At 39.6% G+C, this 21,275-nt stretch overlaps 1 protein-coding gene across 17 annotated transcripts in view; it reads left to right on the plus strand.

Moving 5' to 3' along the window:
* Positions 1–21,275, plus strand: part of MAP2K5 (mitogen-activated protein kinase kinase 5) — a 275,073-nt gene that overhangs the window by 196,637 nt on the left and 57,161 nt on the right. For 9 of the 17 annotated variants that reach the window (XR_014817174.1, XM_021100434.2, XM_084978892.1 and 6 more), the window contains 2 exons: positions 15,625–15,651; positions 15,963–15,995. Coding sequence is in view for 16 of the 17 variants with exons in the window: in XM_021100434.2 (XP_020956093.1) it covers positions 15,625–15,651; positions 15,963–15,995 (60 nt within the window). In the remaining variant the exon portion in view is untranslated. Of the gene's footprint in view, positions 1–15,047; positions 15,123–15,624; positions 15,652–15,962; positions 15,996–21,275 lie in introns of all 17 variants that reach the window. The other 8 variants (XM_084978867.1, XM_021100443.2, XM_021100460.2 and 5 more) reach the window with 2 other exon arrangements.

Raw genomic sequence — 21,275 nt, forward strand, 5'->3', positions numbered from 1 at the left:
TCTCTTTCTTCATCTTTAAATTTCATTTTTTTTTTCAAAAATTCCGACTCCCCGCTGCTGCAGTGATTTTCATCTTGTTGTTAATTTTCCCTGCTCCATATGGAGCTCCAGACATTTCACCTGGAGGCTGTACTAGATTTTGCTGTAGTGATCGTACTTCCGGAGGCCAAAACTGTCATTTAGGGTTCCTGGTGCATCTGTCTGCGCCAGGCTTTTCACTGGCATGGGAGAGTGTGAATAACAAATTGGATGCACCTGAGATTCAGATGATTAGTGTGTTTTGTGAGTCTCCACGACTTGTAAGCAGATAGCTCTGGGCGGGGGGGAGGGCTAAACAGCGACTGTGGGTGAATCTGTACTCACACCTTACATTTGGGGCTTTGCAAGGGAAGTGCAAACATCCTAGGCAGTCTGAGTGCAGAGAGAGTAACAAATATTTCATCCTGCCTTGTCATTGATTAGAAAAGAGCCTTTAATTTCATTTCACCCCATGTTGTGATTAATTTGCATTCTTTGTCAGAAGTTAATGGAGTTTTTTATGGTTCACTCTGAAATCCTTGAAGACATCAGACTTGATCTGATGTTTATACAACCGCCAGCGGAATTTTTTCGTTTGATTGATGGCAAGCTTGATGTTATTCCAAACGGCTTTTTAAGCTGTTTTTAAGAATTATTTGAATAAAATGCAAGCAAGATATTGTTGTAACGATCAAGATTATCTGTTAAAAATCTGTTTCAAATAAAGAAGATGATAAGTAGTAAAAAGGATCAAAAACATGAGATATAGTGAATAGTGATGTTATTTGTTAAAATACTTAAGAATGGCATTCAAATAAATTATTGTGATATAGGGAGATCAGCTTTATAGAAAAAACATACCATCATCTGGCCAAATAAAATAATTAAGGCTAAGGTAGAAGGAAAGTCTGGATCTTTGGAATTAAAAATCTTTACTACCAATTGGCAATTCTCATTTATTCTGCCACCTTGGGCCACCAATGTACGAAATAGAGATCTCGTGTTCTTAACTCAAGGAGACAAGGTCTGTCAGGCCTGTTAGCTGAACAAAATGATGACATATTACTTGTCTCAATAAAGAGGCATTCTGAAATCCCAGCACAAGTTAAACATAAGTGGATAATAGAGGATTTTAAGTGAAAGACACATATTCTGAATAGTATAATGACTGGCCTTTGTCACAAGATAGTACATAAATGAAAATATCCTGTTGTAAAAAGCAAAATACCCCACTTGTTCACGGGTAAGAAAAATGTGTGTTCACCCCCTGTACACTGTATATCAAAGTATGAAGGAAGCTGTAGGTGGCATTTGCACAGAACCCCCTGCTACTAACCAAGGAAATATGTTTTGCAAATGCTTTTTGATTACTAATACCATTTGTTTGATTTGAGGGCTTTGCCTTGCTTCAGCAGATTCTTGCTTTGCTGTGATTGCTGCTAGTGAGACTACTCATAGGTCAAAAAGCTACTTATTTGAGCACTTTCATTTAAAACAGATTAATTTATTTGCTGTATCTGAAAGTTTGCTAAATAATTGGGTGGTTTTAATTGAAGTTACTGCTTTCTGATCCTTGTATTAACAAGATCTAAGGTCCTTTTTATTATATGTGATCCATATTATTGACCACAATTGCCCTTTTTTCATTTAAATGTAAGCAGCTTGTCAAGTAGAAAATATTTTGTTTAACATGGCTTGGATATATGTGTGTGTGTGTGTTTCTATTGACAGACTATCTTTTAAACATACATTTATTTTGTAGTAATAAATCATGCTCTGGATAGAGTATTCATCTCAGAATAGAATAGAAAATACATGTTCTTCAGACTATTTTAGGAATTCCTGCTATAGCACAACAGGATCAGCATCTTGAGAGCCCCGTGATGCAGGTTCGATCCCCAGCCCAGCGAAGTGGGTTAAGATCCGGCATTGCCATAGCTTCAGCTTAAGTCACAACTGTGGCTTGGATCTGATCTCTGGCCCGGGAACTCCATATGCTGCATGGAGGCCAAAAAAGAAAAAACAAACAAAAACTACTTTAAAATATTAAACATTTTTCAAAAGTTAATGTTGCAGTACTAGAGTTTTTACACCTATTTTTATTCATGTTTTAAAATCCTTTGAATATATTGTTACTGATCTTAATTTTGATAATTTAATATTATATTCAATGTTAAAGTCACATTATAGCTATCACTATGTATTTACATATTAATGTACTCATTTTGCCTAGACCAAGCTAGAATTGCAAAATAAAACCTAAAAAGTTTGCCTTCTTTGAAAAGAGGTGTTTAGAATCTGTCCTTTATTGCAGGACCTTTTTGAAATTTGAACACCAAAAATTTTAGTAGAGTTTAAGTATCTGGGTTTTTTTGTGTGAGGTCTCTGGTCAAAGAAAAAACCAGCAGTGTCTAATTACCCTAGCTTCAAGTTCTAACCTTTAATTGACCAGAGTCCAAAAGAGTGATGTGTGTGCACTTGTTGTTTTTTTAAAAAAAAAAAAAAACAGATTTCTAGCCATGTTTTGATTCATTCTTTTTTTTTTCCCCTCACTGTTTAGGATATAGACACTTAAAATATACTGATACCTCAAGCCATAAAATCAGATTTTATGTTCCATAAAATGCAGAGGTGAAATTTAAGTGACATGAAGTTGTTTGCTGATACACATTTGCTTCTTCCCAGGAATTTTTTTTTAATTGCCTATGTCAAATTCTTCGCCCAATATCTATCTCATACTAATCAAGAGATTTTATAATTTTATTCGCTTAGCCTATGCCAAAGACAGAAGGAGGTATCCTAGTATATCTTTAAAGTAGAGCAGAAATGGAAGAGAAGTCATCCTCAAAGTGAGAGTAGCTTAATTCCATTAAAGATAAATTACTTGTTAATACTTCAATTGAGATATATGTAGTTAGCTAGCAAGGTTAGTGATTCCTGTCTTTTTTTTTTAAAGCACTAACCCAATGTTGGTTTGATTTTATGCACCTTCTAAACTATTTTATGACATATATCTCAGTCTAATTCAACATGTATTTGTCATTGAGCATCTACTGTCCTGGTACTCTGCAAAACACAGGGAATACAGAAATGAAACAGATGTGGTCCCTGCTCTTAAAGAGTCTAATGCAGTGGGAAGAAAAGCACAAACAAATGGCAGCTGATATAAAAGGAACCCTACAAGACATGGTATGCTCTAGTCTCAAAAGTTAAAGGTCAGCTCATTTTAGGAAGCCATGGTTTCACAGAATAAATGATGCTTGAGCTGAGGCTCTCTGCCTAGCAGGATGGAAAAGAACTTTCCAGGCATTCTAGTCAAAAAAATAATCATCTGCTAAAAGATAAAGGTCTAAAGCAGCATGTTGTATTTGGTGTCCTTGTAGTAGGTGAACTTTAACTCAATAGGTTACTGCTGCTACTATTATTTTCTTCTTTTTTTAATGGTGACACCTACAGCATATGGAAGTTCCCAGGTCAGGGACTGAATCCAAGCCACAGTTGTGACCTGTGTCAGATCCTTTAACCCACTGTGCTGGGCCAAGGATTGAACCCACACCTCTGCAGCAACTTGAACCACTACAGGCAAATTCTTAACCAACCTGTTGTGCCAGAGCAGGAACTCCACTACTGTTATTTTTAGAGCCCTAACAGTTTGGGAATTTCCTTAGATGACTTTTAAAGCAACTCTGGGAGAGAAATAAGAAAGGGGAGGGAGGAACGATAGAGGAAAGAGGTGCTATATCAGGACAGAGATGGCACGTGTAGCAGAGACCAGATGATGGAATTGGCCTTGAGAATTTCATGAACTCCTCTGAGATGACTGAGAGCCAGTCTGAGGTTGAAAATCATAATTTTAAGATTTCTGCCCCTAAGTTCATTTGGCACATGCCTCTGAGGGGTTCCCTGCCACACTTTATGAATTTGACTTGGCACATCATAGGACATTTTCTAGACTGCTGGGACTTGGGGGGTTGTCCTGATCAAATGAGCTAATACCTAAGAGAGCACTTTGAAAAATATAAGGTGGTAAACAAGAGCTAGGTAATATTAGTATTATTTATATTTCCTGAAAGTACTGTAGGGATTTATCTGTGTAACTCTGAAAATATATGAACATGTCTCACACCAGGTAGGACTAAAATGAATTACTTTTCTGATCCCATAAGAGCCTTCCTTTACAGTCTTTCTTTTTTGAGTTATAATTTGTCATTCACACTCACGATCATTAATATATAGAATTAGATGCAGAATCTGGTCGTTTTTAATTCAGTAATTGAGGACCATGATTCTTTTACTTTTTTTTTTCTTTTTTTTGCTTTTTAGTCTTTTACAATAATCGCTTTAACCCAGAAATAGAAGTTTGAAGTAATGAATTTGGTGCCTAGTCTAGCTTTTGGGAGCAACTTCACTATTTTTTTCCCTCTTAGACTTTGCGATCTGGAAGGCCTTCCATTTTCCCCCCTTTGGTTTCATGGAATCATAGAATTTCAGGATGTAAGGAGATCTTACAATGGTATGATCCAATTCCTTTTATTTTATAGAGGAGGAAATGGGGGTCCCTGGGCATTAGATGACTCTCCAGTGATTACCAGATATTTGGCAACAGGATCAAACTGTTTCCTACTCTAGAAGGATGGGGTTGGGGGAGAAAGTGATATAAGGCATCCAGAGCCTTTGACCCCAAATGGCTATCCTTGTTTTACACACCCATCCACTCAAGTACTGCCTCCAACTGGTGTGTCTGCAGAGATGGAAATTACTGTCCCAGGATGCTCTATACCTGTCAGGTAATTGCTGATGGATATGGATCCCTGGGGCGGGGGGGAAGTGGTCCTCGACAGCAGTAGTAGCAGCAGCAACAGACAAAGACATCAACTTTTATTGTACTCCAGTGTTCTGCTTATCACCATTCAGAATAGAAAACTTGGGTAGATTTGGGGCTAGGGGCTCATTGGCATCCAAGTTAAAAAGGGGGCAGACCTGGCCAAGCTTTGTTTGAGTACAGATTAGTTTTTAGACGTCTGACAGTTCTGGAGTAATGCCTGGGGGGTTTGGGAATTCTTCCTCAACTAAAATGTTAATGATGCTAAGAACCCAACCCTCTTTAGTGCCAATAAAACAGACAAGCTAAGTTCATTGAAAAATCAATGAGTTGCCTAAAAGGAGCAAAGAGCTGATTCAATTTAAGACTGTAGAGTGCCCAGGACACACCAGGTGAAAGGAGGGTCCCAGGGACTGCTAGGAGCTAAGAAAGGAGGCAGTTGTCTGTTTATACATAGAGCCAAGGTGTCATCCCTAAGGAATTTTGGGAAACCGAGGTAACCAATTAGAACCAAGTGTGGAGTCTGCTGTACACTGTCAAGGTCTATATATAGGTGGTGACCACCATCAGGCGAAGGAAAGGAAAGCTGGGGATTAGAACGGTCTTATGAGGAAAGACCAAAGAGGGTAATGGAGCTTGTCTTGTTTTCTATTCAGAAACATGTTTCAGAGAGCACCATTCTGGGTGTGAGGAGACCTTGACTAGTTAAGTAAAATACAGTAAACAAAAGAATGTTCCTGGCTCCCAGCCTTCCTCTAGCCCCTGCTCTTTGGACAGCCCTCTGCCTATTTCATAGCCAGGTAACTGGAAATGCTCAGTGACTCAGGGCAGGAGCATCCGGGGGCAGTAAGTGACAAGTCCAATAAGTGACAAATTAAATCAGGGTCAGTATATGGTTTCTGCCCGGCCACACACTCAGAGCTAACCTTGGTTCTGGTCCTGGCTGTTCCTATTAGTTGTTTGGCCGTATTTCTTTTCAGACCTCAGTTTCCTCATCTGGAAAATGATGGAGGTGGCCTAGGTCAGTACAGAGTCGTGAAAAGACAGGACATAGGGTAGGTGGGCATCCACTCCCTGACACATACACACATGCATATACACACAAGCACATTATCTGTTTAAATGTGTCTGGGTAATATCTTGTGTGAACTAAAAGTTATTTAGTAAACAGAGTCTGAAAAATGCTGTACTAGATACTTCTGTGGTATCCTTTCATCTTATTTCCTCTTTTCCACACCTTCAGCCACCTTTCTCATCATCTCCCCAAGTCCTCTCTCAGAGTTTACCGAAACCTTGTTTTATCTATATCAAAATATGAGATGTGAATCAAAACTCTGAAACAAAAATCAAACTTTGTCCAGTTCATTCTAGATCTGTGATTTGTTTAAATCTATTTTGAATTTCCGCTCAAGCCGGTAAGACACATGTTAATTAACATGGTAATGTGTGACTGTATTTCAGTTTTTTTCCTTCCAAATCACATACAAACCTTATATTTAGATGCCATGGCAGCTTATCTCAAAATCTCAGAAGTCCAATGCTGTCAGATATATCGTGGTTTGAAAAGAAGAAAAAAAAAAAAGGCGGTGTGTATAGAGCCTTAGCTCACAAAGAAAACCTGCCTTGCAGTGCCTAAAAATATGACTTGAGGGTATGTGTGTAGGGGGGTGCTGTCTTAGAAACTTACAGCACCCTGAATCCAGTGAATTATATTTTTTTTTCCCACTGTACAGCAAGGGGGTCAGGTTATCCTTACATGTATACAGTGAATTATATTTTATCCCAGTATTTATTGGCATTTAGAAGTGAGTGCAAGCCTTGTGCTTAAGTCTCAGCTCTACCACTGAATTTCAGGGAACTGAATAGGTCACTTTGTTTTTGTGGACCAGCAATTATATCTTATCCATTGTCTGGGTCCTAGAGTCTAGTACAGTGCCTGGCATAGAGTTAAGTACTTCATAAATATATATGAATTGATGAATTGATAACTTAACCTAATTTTACTTTTTAATGTGTTAGCATAGCACTTTTTGGAGTCAGAAAAACTAAGAGTCAATACACATCCTTAGCCTTTAAATTAATAATTTCATCCCCTTTTCTTCCATGTCCATACTTACACTCTTCCCTGTCGGCATTAACACCTGAAGAATAGAAGCTTCCAAGGAGATATGATAGTTATCTTCAGATGTTGGAGGATTCTCTGTAAGAAAGGACGTGGATTTGTTCTGTTAGGAGGGAAGAACTGGAACAGGAGGTAGAATGGTGAGAAGGCTCTATATCACTGTATTCAGACCTTGCCCAGTTAGCAGGGGTATAATGAAGGAGCGGTTCAAGGGTCAAGGTGGCATGGAAAACTAGGTCAAATTAAAAAACCTTTCAGATCCTTTCAGACACCAAGAGTCTATGAGTCTACTTCTGTGTTGGGCAGGCCTTTCCTCAACCAAACAAATAAAAGGCTGTCCATTACAGGGGAGAGACAATAGTTAGAAAACTTCATCAGACTTGTCTATATTCTGTAATTGGTTTAATCATCCACTCATTTTGACCCTCAAATACTTTGTCATTCTTTTTCAGCCCGAGGCTTATATACCTCTGTCTTTCTCTTCATTGAGCCAACTATATGATGTGACTATCAAAAATATGAATACAGGGAGTTCCCATTGTGGCACAGTGGAAATGAATCTGACTAGTGACCATGAGGTTGCACATTCGATCCCTGCCCTCACTCAGTGGGTTAGGGATCCAGAGTTGTAGTGAGCTGTGGTGTAGGTCGCAGACACAGCTCAGATCCTGCGTTGCTGTGGCTGTGACACAGACTGGCAGCTGTAGCTCCAATTCAGCCCCTAGCCTGGGAACTTTCATGTGCTGCGAGTGCAGCCCTAAAAAGCATGCATAAATAAATAAATAAAATGAATAAATCTTGTGAATGCACTTGCAGCCTCCATGAGACTCTACTCAGTTGTGTATAGTGTCCAGAACATAAGCTAGGTCAAGCTATATATGTTCAGCTATGGGTGTCATATTTTATGAAGAATGTACACATATGGCACCATATTCAGAGAAAGTTGACCTCAAAGGAGGAGAATGTGAAATTATGCCTTCCAGGCTGCTTTCTGTTTCAGGTTAACAGAAAACCCAACTCAAAGTTGATTCAACTGCAACGGGAGTTTATTGCGTAACTAAAAAGCTAAGTGTCATTGGTTTTAGGTTGAACTTTATCCAGTAGGTCACTTTGGTCTCTATTTTTAGTAAGTGTATCCTTTCACAGACCAAGGATGGTTATTGGGGTTCCTTGGGGTGACCTGCTTCTCAGTTTAGAAGGGAAGGGCAGGTCCCTTTTTCCCACAGGCAGCCAGAAGCCCTGAGCTTCAGTTTGAATGGACCAGTTTTACTTCCAGGCTTTTAGATGATGCTGACTGGTTTAAACCTGAACTACATGCTCCACCCTGAAGGCTGGGGGTAAAGTCATCTTCCCATGAAGCACACAGGCTGCTTAGGGGCAGGGATGTGTTGTTAGAGGGCCTTTACTAATGGAAGGGAGAAGGAGAGAGGTCAACCAAACATAGCAAATTATCCTAGAAGAAAATAGGATGTTATTCAGGAGAGAAAGCATTGTGGAGACATGACAACTATCATCACACGTGTGAGGAACAGTTATTAGACTTAATCACTACAGCTCCAGACCATGGGCACATCATGTAGGAAGGCGTTTTTGGACTCAAAATAATAAAGAACTTCCTAACATTTCAATCTACCCAAGGTAGAATTGTTAGAATCCCATCACTAAAAGTCTTCTAGCAAAGACAAAATGCCTGTCTGTCAGGAATATTATAAAGCAAATTTCTCACAGGAGAGTTCCTATTGTGGCTCAGCAGGTTGCAAACCCAGCTGGTATCCTTGAGGATGAAGGTTCAATCCCAGGCCTCGCTAAGTGTGTTAAGAATCCAGCATTGCCATGAGCTGTGGTGTAGGTCTCAGATTCGGCTTGGGTCCAGTGTTGCTGTGACTGTAGCTTAGGCTGGCAGCTGCGGCTCCAATTAGACCCCTAGCCTGGGAACTTCCATATACCACACATCCAGCCAGAAAAAGAAAAAAAAAATTCTAATGGAACAAGGAATTGGACTGGGTGACTTCTGATATCATTCTGGACCCTGGCATGTGGAGGATTTAAGCTTTTAGAGCTGCAAACTAAATTATAGCTCCAGAAAAACTCTTTCAGACATTTTGACATACTAAAGTAACTTCTGCTGTAGCAGGTTTATTTGACTATGAAGAGTAGAATCGTCAACAGGCCATTCTCAGAAAAAGTTACACCTTCCCCTCCCACCCCCTTCCCATAGTAGAACAGATATTCGGTGGTTTTTTGTTGTTGGTTTGGTTTTTTGGGTTTTTTGGGGGGTTTTTTTTGTCTTTCTCTTTTTTTTTAGGGCCACACCTGTGGCATATGGAGGTTCCCAGGCCAGGGGTCCAGTCCGAGCTGCAGCCACCGCCCTATGCCAGAACCACAGCAACAAAGGATCAAAGCCATGTCTGTGACCCACACAACAGCTCATGGCAACACCGGATTCCCAACCCACTGAGTGATACCAGGGATCGAACCCACGTCCTCATGGATGCCAGTAGGGTTCGTCAACCGCTGAGCCATTAAGGGAACTCCTAGAACAGATATTCTTAAGCTAGATTCTGAAATAAGACCACACTTTGTTGGAGCAAAGAGAAAAGTTTGATACAGCAAATGTCTAAAATCTTTGAAAGGCAAGTCTTTAATGGACTCCTTGGCCAGACCTTGTACCATTGGGGAAAAAGTCAGTTTTTAAATTCACATTAGTCATTTTGAATTGTCTTTCTAAGCTCCTGTTTTTCTCACAGAATTCAGGTCTAAGTACTAAAACTCTTGGAGTTCCCTGAAAGCTTAATGATTAAGGATTCAACATTGTCACTGCTGTGGTTCAGGACACTGCTGTGGCTTAGGTTCAATCCCACCCTAGGGAACTTCTTCATGCAGTGGACATGGCCAAAAAAATAAATAAATAAATTAAAACTCTCATTTATTTGCCCAGGTGATGATTTACTCTGGTTCCTGTATACCTCTATGGAGGAGGGCATGAACTATGTCACTTTTAAATGCACAAGGGGTAAAAGAATATAGACTGGCAATCAAGTTCTTTTTTTCCTGCTCACTGACTGGCAGACCCAGCATATGAATGATGTCGTACTGTACCTTGGTGCTCCAGCTGTTGCGTGGTGTGTGAAAATGCTTTGTCCTTGATGCTCAGGAAGAAGTGAGAGCCAAGTGATCTAATTTATAGCTGTGATGATATTCTGCCTGGTCCCATCTGAGCTGTGCCCTCCTCTAGGCATCTTAGAGCCTTTCTAGCCCACCCAGTTCTTCATTAAAGTCAGGGATGTCTATTTTTAACTTTTCAGAACTGGCCACTGCTGAACGCCCTGGCCAGAGTTTGGGATATAGGGCACGGAGAAGGTGCCAGTGAATTGGATCTTAGGGTGTGAGAATCGTAGTAGTCTTTTACACGGTATTGCATAGCTCCTTAATAAATCTTCTCACGACTTACTTCTTATTTTCATTTTGTTCTATACAGTTAGGCTAACAGATTCAGAGGCATGGTTAGAACTTGACCAACAACAGAGCTGATGAACAAGGGAGATAGGATGGCACAAATGAATTTTACTTGTTCATTTTATATTATTAGAAATGATATATATATTATTAATTTCTTTTGTCTCATGATGCACTCAGTATCTAAATATATCAGTTTGCCAAAATTCTCATTTGTAGTTAGCCAGGGTCAGTTTTGTTCTGTTCCTTTAAAAAAAAAAAAAAAGTAGTCCTTTGTTTGGGAACTCTTAAGTTAGTGGTACTAAGCAGTGTGTATTCCACATCAGTTTATGGTCATGTGGAAGTGGGTTTTTTTTTCTCTCATTGAAGGCTTTTTGAAAATTGGGCACTTTGTTTTTGCAAGTTATGATGAATTGAAGGTAGTGTGACCCTAGGTTTTAGCACCCAACACCGTGCCAGATAGAATCTGATGAATGCCAGTATCAGTTCTCGCTCAGAAAAAAAAAATCATGGTGCCTAAATGGGAAGCTTGGGGTGGGAGGGTCTTTGGGGCCCAGTAGCTAGCTCATCCTTTGCTTCATAGACAAGAGCCCTATGCCTAGTGAAGAAAGGGAGCATCTGAAGCCATAGAGATTGAACTGGAATTCCAGGGATCTTGCTGACTCCAATGTTTATGCATCTTTTTCCCACACTAAGCAGCCTCCTGAGTTAGCAGTCAGTTCTAGGCCAGATTCTATCTGTGACTTTGGGTACTGCTCCCCTCTGAACCTCAGTTTTCCTAACAGCACAATGAGTAAATTAAACTAGATCTCAGAGGTCCCGTCCATCTCAGAAGTTTTAGGTCATTATTCTTCATTTAGAATATAAAATCTCAGTTTGCTGTAATCCTGTTTATTTTTAGCCAGAGTTATAGCTTAATACCTCTGATATGAAAAGAGAGTCTTTGCAAAATAGCTACTGTTCCTTAAATTTGAGGTTTAAAAAGAGAATAGAATTCAACATTGAAAACTACAATGTGATGCCAGTAGCACAACAAATAAAAATGATATTCTTTTAAAATTCCAACCATATGATTTAACTTTATATTTTTTCTATTTAAAAGAAAATAACACAACCTTGAAAAACAGTAAATATGTAAAGAGAAAATTTTTCAGCTGATATTGGAAGATCTGACCCAGGTTACACATAAATCTCTCAGACAAGAGCTGCAGGGCAAGCCATAATTTCCGAGAGTAAAAGAGAAAATGAAAGCTATAGCTAGTGCCTTCTCTAAGTTACGTAAGTGGATTCATTTTAGTTTTCTGATTGTGCTTCTGAATATAATGTAAAAGGGCTGATAGCAAGGTCCAGTTTACCTTTGTGTGTGAAAAAATACCTCTACAAAGATAGAGACATAGTACGAGCCTTCCAAAGTTGCTTTTTATCACCAGAGTCATTGACTAAATAGTTAAAGCCTCATAAGCAAACTTTTGCATTGGCAGTTTCCTTTTCAGGTTTGTTTTCTTGAGTCATAAGTCATGTTATAGGAGATTTTCTGTTGCCAACTGTGTAGTCCTTGCAAGGGAATACAAGGTAAACGTTATGACAGTAATACCCTAAGACCTAACTGGTATTTAGACCTGCCTGTTGTGAAGTCATTGTTCCCCATTTAAACACACAAAGGTCTGTCTTATATTAGAATGAGGCATAATTGTCTGCTATTAGTGTGGCTTAAAGATCTCAGATCTAATGGCTGATGAAAGGAAAAAAAGCTTTGCCCAGAAGAAGGAAGAGGTTTATTTAACTAGTGTTCCAAAATGCTACTAGTTCTAGGTACTGATTAACAAAACGTATGACTAGAGCAGTTGTCATTCTGTTCTTTGTCCTCAAGTATTAGTTAGACCTAGAAAACTCAACACAAACTGAATGTACAAGCAGGAAGGTGGACTTGGACAGAGGAGTTATAAACAGCATCTCATATGTTGGGAGGTGCAGGCAGTACATCAGCCCTAACAGTGTTATCGTGTTCCTCTGAACTCTGCTCTCCCAGCTAAGCATTTGGAAGGCAGACCCAGGATAAAGAGAGGCATTCACGAAGCTAACATTTTATATTGAATACCCTTAGTACCACTTTTAATGTGCTATAAAACTAGGGGCTTCACTTTTTCATGAACTGTGTGCAAAAGCAGAGGCAATGACTAGAGGTTGACTTCGCTTGGATCTGTTTTATGGTCTCTGCGCCTGTACAGTAATGTGATCTTGAAAAAGGTAAACAACAAAGAGTTTAGCAATGAAAAATATGCCTAATATAAATACAGTCGCGTACATGGCAGTTCAGAATTTGAAAAATATGACCGTGGCATTACATTTTCTGGTGGAATTAACAGAGGAACAGAATATAGCCTTTAAGGCAATATATCTGAGACAGAGAAAGGAGATAATACATCTAACTCTATGGTCTATGTGGCATTCATATAAAGAAAAGCACAGTAGCTTTATTTAATTGAGAAAATGAATCAATTACAATGATGTTGCATCATCAAATTCTTGTGAAATAGAACATATAAGTCACTGCATTGTATAACAGTGTTAAAAAGTAATTGAGTATCTTAAGCATTTTGAATCAATTTCAGGTACTGGCACTGCTACCTTAATACAAAATTTATGAAGATGATTTCATATAATATGTTGCTATCAAAACTGTGTAATAAAACCTGGTAACAACATCTCTCCTTAAAAACCTGGGCAAAACAGTATGGTTATAAGATCATAAAGCAGACTTTGATATTGCTGTTCCTCCTTTTCTTGTAGTAAAGAGAAAGCATTAAAGTAGTATAATTTTAAGTTGTCTTAAACCATGCTTTTAACCCACAGAATAGGGCAAAGTGGAGTCTTTTCCTAAGGTCTGGGTTCATGAGGAAAATTTCTGCTCTCAATTCATTTAGTTCACACAACTCATGTTAATGGGAACAAAGTCTCATAATCCATGCCTGAATTCATTTTGAAGCATATTTAAAATGTTTGCCACATGTTTTCCTCAGAGAATTTGAGGAAGTTCTCCTCACTACTAGTCCTCCTGACTACTGTAAATTTGTGAAAAAAATCCTCTTTGATGTCAAAAATGGATTTCTAATTCTTTGTTCATTACGGGTAACTTTCCTGTTGATGTAGAAATCTTACTAAGAACATTTCAGGGTGGAGGGTTATCCATTTGTACTTGAAGAAAAAAAATATAATCCTTAAACAGCAAGGAGATTAATATGCGTATTATTTAGGTCTCCCCTCCCCAACTCTCCCTGTGTCCAGGCATCTGAGGTTCCTCCACATCCATGGATTCAACCAACCAAGAGCAAGAATAAGTGGGTACCAGGAGTTCCCATCCTGGCTCAATGGAAACAAATCTGACTAGTGTACATGAGGGTGCAGGTTCAATCCGTGGCCTCATTCAGTGAGTTAAAGATCTGGCATTGGAGTTCCCATTGTGGTGCAGTGGTTAACGAATCCGACTAGGAACCATGAAGTTGCAGGTTCGGTCCCTGCCCTTGCTCAGTGGGTTAAGGATCCAGCGTTGCCGTGAGCTGTGGTGTAGGTCGCAGACGCGGCTCAGATCCCGCGTTGCTGTGGCTCTGGCGTAGGCCAGTGGCTACAGCTCCGATTCGACCCCTAGCCTGGGAACTTCCATATGCCGCGGGAGCGGCCCAAGAAATAGCAAAAAGACAAAAAAAAAAAAAAAAAAGATCTGGCATTGCTGTGAACTATGAGTATAGGCCGGCAGCTACAGCTCTGATTCTGCCCCTAGCCTGGGAACTTCCATATGCTGTGGGTGCCAACCTAAAAAGAAAAAAAAAGAGTGGGTGCCGTGTTCATTTGAGATAATACATGAGAAAGCACTTTTTAAAATACTCAAGCTCTAATTGGAAGGGTCTGCCGATCAGCCATATGGATTCAAGAGAAATGCAGAAACATGGCCTCTGTCCTTGAGCAGCTTGTAGTCTAGCTGAGAAGAACCCACATGCCATAACTGATAATCTATCAACTTTACCATGCCAAGTATAAACACATGCAAATCCAGTTGCTTTTAAGTAATGCTGTGATTATAGGCAAGATAAAATGCTAGAGAAAGAGGAGCATGGGAGAAGCCTCAACATGACCACAGCCTGCTTCGTCCTCTGGGAGGCCCATCATAGTCTAGAGATGATGATCCCTGCCAACCGCAGGGTGGTTATGCAATCTCATGAGAATGTGTGTGAAAAAGAACTTTTAAAAGTACCATTAAAAGCATATAAGGGACTATTACTAGTTTACCTATATTTTACCTGGTTGAAGCACAGTTACCCCAGCAAACAACGGACCCCTCAATAGTTGTATTTGGTTCCTGAAATTTTCCTCCTTAGGAAATTTAGTACCTGGGACTCCATTTTTATTGAATTAGTATTAACTGCAGGCGGGGAGGGGGGGGCATTGAAGTGTTTAATACTTTAACTAAGTGGATGTTTTATTAATTTGGTGTCATGTTTTCATAACTTTCTAGAGATGTGGTTTATCCGTGTTAGATGTGTGAGCAGCCTGCCTCCAGAAAAGTCATTCTTTGACTCTGCTCTTATCTCTTGAAAAACGGTGTTAAAACTTGCATGAATTTGATTTTCCCAGCGAGCCTTGCTGCCCTGGAAACAGACTGAAGGAACTTTGGAAAAGGTGGAGTCTTCACCCACTCCTGAGTCAGAGGCAAATACTTCAACCACATAATTAAAGTTTTCTTCACAAAATAGGGGATTGTGAGCAGATACTGGCAGGAATCCAAAATTCTAATTTCTGACTATGATTTAATTTCAATTTTAAATAAATCGGTTTTTAATTTAAAAAGAGTGAGCTTCATAACATTAGCAATGATTGCAACATTAAGCCCAGTGTTCACAATCTAGCAATATAAAACATTATTTATATCTGAATCGTAAACAGCCTTTTGAAATGGATTATGGTTTTTCTCCCTATTCTAATACAACCTGGAGGGTACTAAAAAGTGTTGTGTGAAATTAACATTCTGCTGACTTTCGCCTATAAATGAGAAGCGAGCTATTAACATTTGTGTATTTTCATTATGTAAATTGTGTTAACACATGCCCACAAATTGCCACCAGCAATGCAATAATTTTCTCTCAGTGATCATAATGTGTCCAAGTGAGTCATTTTGATTATGACATGCTAATTACATATTGCCTTTTTTCAGATTCAGAAAAACCAGGGATCTTTAATGGTAAGCTTTATGAGTTCAGAAAAAAATTCACTTTTCTTTTTCCTGATGGCTGCTTCCTTTGCATGCTTGAATGCCTTGTTTTAAACTTAGCAAATTGCATTTTGAAGAAAATGCAAACCTTTAACTGCCTGTATTAGATTAGGTACCATTAGAAATAATAGAACATCCTGAGCATCAATGTTTTTATAAGAGTTTGCTGTTGTTGATTAATCTTGCTATATTTTATTGCATTAATGATTTTTTCTTTCCACTCCACTGTAAAGATATTGCATAGAGGCTAATACTTTTTCCTCTCTTCTTTCCCATTGCAGCCTCTCCAGCTTCTGCAGTGCATTGTTGATGAGGTGAGGCATCGTCTTATGTGCTTTCACTCCTAAAGTCATTCCTAATGGTGTGGAAAGCTTATATTTTGTTTCCTAATGAAGCACAATGCCCGACATCCTCGGAGCAAGTTGTGTTGTATGGCTCTGAGCTGTGTTACGTGAACTGGCCTTGTCCTGAATCCTGCTCTTCTGGCCGAGAATCTCTGCCAAAACAGACTGTCCCACAGGCTGGTCCTCCAGGGTATCAAAAGCCCTAAAGACAAAACATGATACTATTAATTTATCCTCTCTCTGGCCAGATGGGGATGGAGCCGGAAATTAAAATGGTATCATTTTTTTTTTTCCATAGCAGATATTTAAAGTCATTCAGTAGGCAAGGGTCAGAGTTGAACAGCAGACATAAGCTGGATAAAATTTGTCCTCCTTGCTTTATTTACCCAAAGCATATCAGAGTGCTAAAAGTGTTCAAAAGCTGTAGGTCAACAGTTCAACTTTGATTTCCTAATTAGGTATTTTCCCCAGAATATACTCCTAATTTTTTATGCATTTAACTAATATTCTCACACGTTAAGTCATCCTACCTTTCATCATCCTTATCCATCAAGTTTCACTATCCCTTTGCCTCCATGGAGCTAAGCTACCTGCATTTCTTTCTCAATAGACTTTTTCTACTTTTGATTCAGACTTTAAATTCCCTTTTTCTGTAAATTAGTAGTCTTAAAGGATACAAGGCTGATTAAGAAACATTAAAAAAAAAAACTTAGTTTTTCAAGGACTTGGGCTTGCCTGCTAGCAATGTTTATTTTTTAAACTTTAATTTTACAATATTTAAAATGCTTGTAATGAAGGCGAAAATGATTCAGATAGGAAAGTTTGAAAGAAAAATTGTAATTCATAATTATTCCTCTCAATTAAACATCTGTATAACCAGTTATGAGATTTGGGAGAAAAATAAAGATCCTCCTAGGAAAAAACCAAAGCATACACATATCGCAATAATAGTAAGAATGAGGCTCCAACATCCTTAATGGCTGCATCAGTCAGTCCATATATCCCTTGCAAGCCATAAACCATGTTAGTGCAGAAATGAAGGCATCGTCCTGAAACAAATGGAGGCCCCATTATCTCACATATCAGGCAGGCCTCCTGGATCTAATAGCTCATCAATATCTTCTGTCATCTTGGATTCCAAAACCATCCTATCCCCATCAGAATCCTCCCAATTAAACTGATTTTCCTGTGGTCCCCCTTCAGGATTGCTTAGGGAAGTACCCAGGGAGACTTGGCCTGCCCAGTCAGATGCACAACCTACCATGTCTCCTGGGCTCTGCTCTTCTTGGTCTGTCAGGTTCCTGGGCATCACAATGTTCAGATACAGATATCTTCACCAATAATATAGGTACTTCAGGAGTGCTCACTTGAAGGTTTTTTGGGTCAAGTGGGTATTTTCATTCCTTCTTTAGGGTAGCAGTGATTGCTATTAAATTTTAAATATTTTACTTGTTTGATTTGGAGAAAATCATGGGGCTTTTGAAATTATCATAGGGAGATATTCTAAGAAGAGAGGTCTGCATGATGACAGACACTAGCATGTGACTTAGATGAGATGTTTTTGTTACAGCACTTCTTCCTCAGTCGAGAGAAAACTGTGACTTAGACAGCTATTGCCATTTACTCTAAAAACATTAAAATATCTTTTTGATGGAAACTTAGGAAATTCTTTAAAACAAACTTAAGTTGATCCTGGAACCAATCTGGTGTTTGGTAATTAGGAAAGAGTTGATCAGATGACCTTGCCTAGGCAAGGTGTATCATAGCTTCTAAGAGAGAGAGGATTGGTGGGATTCTTTCATTGCTTTGATTGTCCCATGTTTGTCAGATTTCTCATTGCTGTATTACAGTGTTTCTCAAAGGGTAGTCCAAGGACTAACTGCATCAGAATTACCCAAGGCGCATGTTTAAAACACAGATTCTTGGACCCAGATCACTAAATTAGACTTTCTAGGAGTAGAGCCCAGGAATCTACTTTTTCCTAGCTTCCCAAGTAAGTCTTTGCATATTAAAGTATGAAAAATCTTCTGTAAGGGCTTTTTAGGGCAGAGTCTGCCCATTTAGATCCCAGAGGACAAGTAGTTCTCTCTCTCTCTCATTTATATCTGACATTTAGGGCTTCTATTTCTGAGTGAATATAACCAGCCAGGGTTTGAACCGTATTACTCCTTGGGCATGGGATATGCCCATTATGAAATAGATATCCAAAGACCGTATGTGTTGTTTCTCTTAGGGAAGAGTCAGATCAAAAAAGTACCACTTCTGGAGTTCCTGTCGTGGTGCAGCGGAAACGAATCCAACTAGGAACCACGAGGTTGTGGGTTCGACCCCTGGCCTCGCTCAGTGGGTTAAGGATTCGGTGTTGCCGTTAGCTGTGATGTAGGTCACAGATGCGGCTTGAATCTGGCATTGCTGTGGCTCTGGTGTAGGCTGGAGGCTACAGCTCCGATTAGACCCCTAGCCTGGCAACCTTCATATGCTGCAAGTAAGGCCCTAAAAAGGACAGAAAGACCAAGAAAAAAAAAGTACCACTTCTAAGGGAATCTAATTCAAACAAGATGGCTATATTTGGAGTCATGTACAAAATAGCTAAGTAAAGCCCATACATTATTGTTATGTGGCTGCACCTTGACCTCCTAGCATGGGCTGCCAAAGATTGAAGAAGTAGTAAAAATAAGATCAGATGGATAGGAGCCAGCCCTAGAGTGGCCAGAAGTGAGTGTCAGGAGTTGGGAGTCAGAAGGTGGAATCATAGGACAAAGCCAGAGTCAGCTACCACATATGCAAATAGAAGACACCAAAAGTTAAACAGAGGAGTAAGAATCATGAGCATGAAAGCTGGACCACAGAACAGGAGCTTGCAGGGTAGCCAAGGTAACAGGAGAATCAAGCTCCAAAGAGAAACCTGGGCAATCCAGTTTCATTGTGGTGGGTACAGTTTACCTGGCTTGGACCTGGCCAATTTAAGATATGAGTGCTGTCTTAGAGACACTGTCTTTGCCTTAGAGTTGCTTCTCTCCAAAGAACTTCTCACTTTAAAACCCCTATATAATCAGGCCCTCTCCAAGTCCCTGAATACCTGAGTTGTAGAGTTCATTGTAAGTGGCATGTGTCTCTGTGTGCCCTGATTGTCACCTTAGCCATCTGATACCTTTGGAAAGTAAGGGGGCTTTTAGTGTCTAGATAAGTGATACTACTTTAAGCTCTGATATCAGTGAGAAAATTTGCATTTTTAGAAAGTAATTTTTCTAAAATGTATTTACTCTTGACAGACTGTTGACAAAATATAGTGAATATCATTTACTATATTTTGTTTTTTTGTTTGTTTGTTTGTTTGTTTTGGCTTTTTAGGGCCCCACTCGCAGCATATGGAGGTTTCCAGGCTACAGGTCAAATTGGAGCTGTAGCTGCTGGCCTACACCACAGCCACAGCAATGCCAGACTCAAGCCATGTCTGCAACCTACACCATAGCTCACGGCAGTGCCGGATCCTTAACCCACTGAGCGAGGCCAGGAATTGAACCTTCATTCTCATGGATGCTAGTCAGATTCATTTCCACTGAGCCACGACAGGAACTCCCATTTAACCTTTTCTTGATGACTCGGGTCCCTGTTTTAGACATGGTACTAAACTAAACTTTGATGTATTGATGCCTTTTAGGCCTGTAGAATTATGTGGGTCTTGCCTTGTTCTTTCACTGAATTTTACCAGTCATTTTGCCTGTGTTTTTGGCCTTGGCATTCAGTGATGATTGGGCCTTTTGAGGTATATGGAGCCATTTGCTCTCAAACTAAAGGGTCCTACATGGATGTGCTTCTCTACTTGGTATTTTTCTTGTGTTCTCTCTTGTGATCACCTCTGTTTTCTATGGTCACTCCTCATTCTTGTCAATGATTACTTGCTTCCCTGTGATATGACCATCTTGTCTTCAGTCTTTGCAGTCCTAATAGTGACTCTTGCAAAATCAAAAGGTGCCAAATGAAATCAGATAGCCAGTGGTATGTGTAAGGTCAAATACATTCATCTGAGAAGAGAGATAAAGGCCGATAAAGTAAAATGAATGGGCTTGTGTTCATTCATTCAACAGATAGTCACCAAAAGTGTTCACTGTATGCCAGCCCACGTTGACCAGGCTGTGCTCAGGACAGCCTCCAAGTCAAGGGAGAACTAGGCTTCTAGGCAAGGCACCCAGGCCAACCACAGATTAGGTCTGTGAGTAAGGGTAGAAAAGCAGAAGCACAGTCCCAGATCCCAGACCAGTACGGTGTGCCGGGACTCAGGATGCTATGTAGCAACCTAATGTTCTCCCCAGTGCCTCTGCTCCCAGTTCAGCCAGCAACAAAGGACTGGCCACGCTGGTGATGTGGCAGATGAGAACAGAGCAGTGCTATCTGAGCCACCGTATTCCAGCCTGGCTGGAGTCAGCTTGTTGGGGGCCCCAGTGGATTGAGGTGTTGGGAATTACAGAAGCTGAAGTGGGGACTTTCCTCTTGAGCCAGCTCCCCAGGGAGTTCACAGCCTTAGAAAAGACAAGGATACAGAAATGAATAACTATGCTTCATTATAGAGTGCATACTATACAACCCAGAAACAGAAGGGCTTGTTCTGCCAGAAGAGGATTTGTTCTGGGGGTGGACCAGGAGAGGTGAGGTTTAAGCTAGGTCTTAAAGAATGAGTAGACATTTGCAAGGTCAAGGAAGGAAAAAAGTAAATGTTAGACAGAGGGCAAACCATTTTTGAGTTCACACATGTGTTTCAGAGTATTCAGGTTACCTACACCTGGTAGACATCATGGCCCAAGCAGGGGCTCAGTAAGTGCTCCTTGAAGTAAATTAAAATATGAATTTTTCTAGCAGGGCTAGTCCTATAGAAAATGGAATGTGATCTAAATTTGTCTTTTTTTCTACTGGGGACCATCCTGTCCATCTGAAAAGGACTGATAAGTTCAGAGATCATTGTACAGAAACTTATTTCTATTTTCTCCTTTAACATTTTTTGGTGAAGTATAACTTACATAAAATTCACTTTTATGGGGAAGATAGATGAGAAGTTTGGGATTAGCAGATACAAACTACTATATATAAAATAGATAAACAACAATCTACTTACTGTATAGCTTCCCTACTGTATAGCAAAGGGAACTATACTCAATATCTTGTAATAAACCATAATGGAAGAGAATCTGAAAAAAATAAAATTAAAGTATGTATATATATCTGAATCACTTTGCTGTACACCAGAAACTAACA

The sequence above is a fragment of the Sus scrofa genome, chromosome 1 (assembly GCF_054392235.1).
Source record: "Sus scrofa isolate SSC_HxYL_T2T_F1_AM1 chromosome 1, Sscrofa_HxYL_maternal_Yorkshire_Landrace_v2.0, whole genome shotgun sequence".
NCBI lineage: Eukaryota > Metazoa > Chordata > Mammalia > Artiodactyla > Suidae > Sus > Sus scrofa.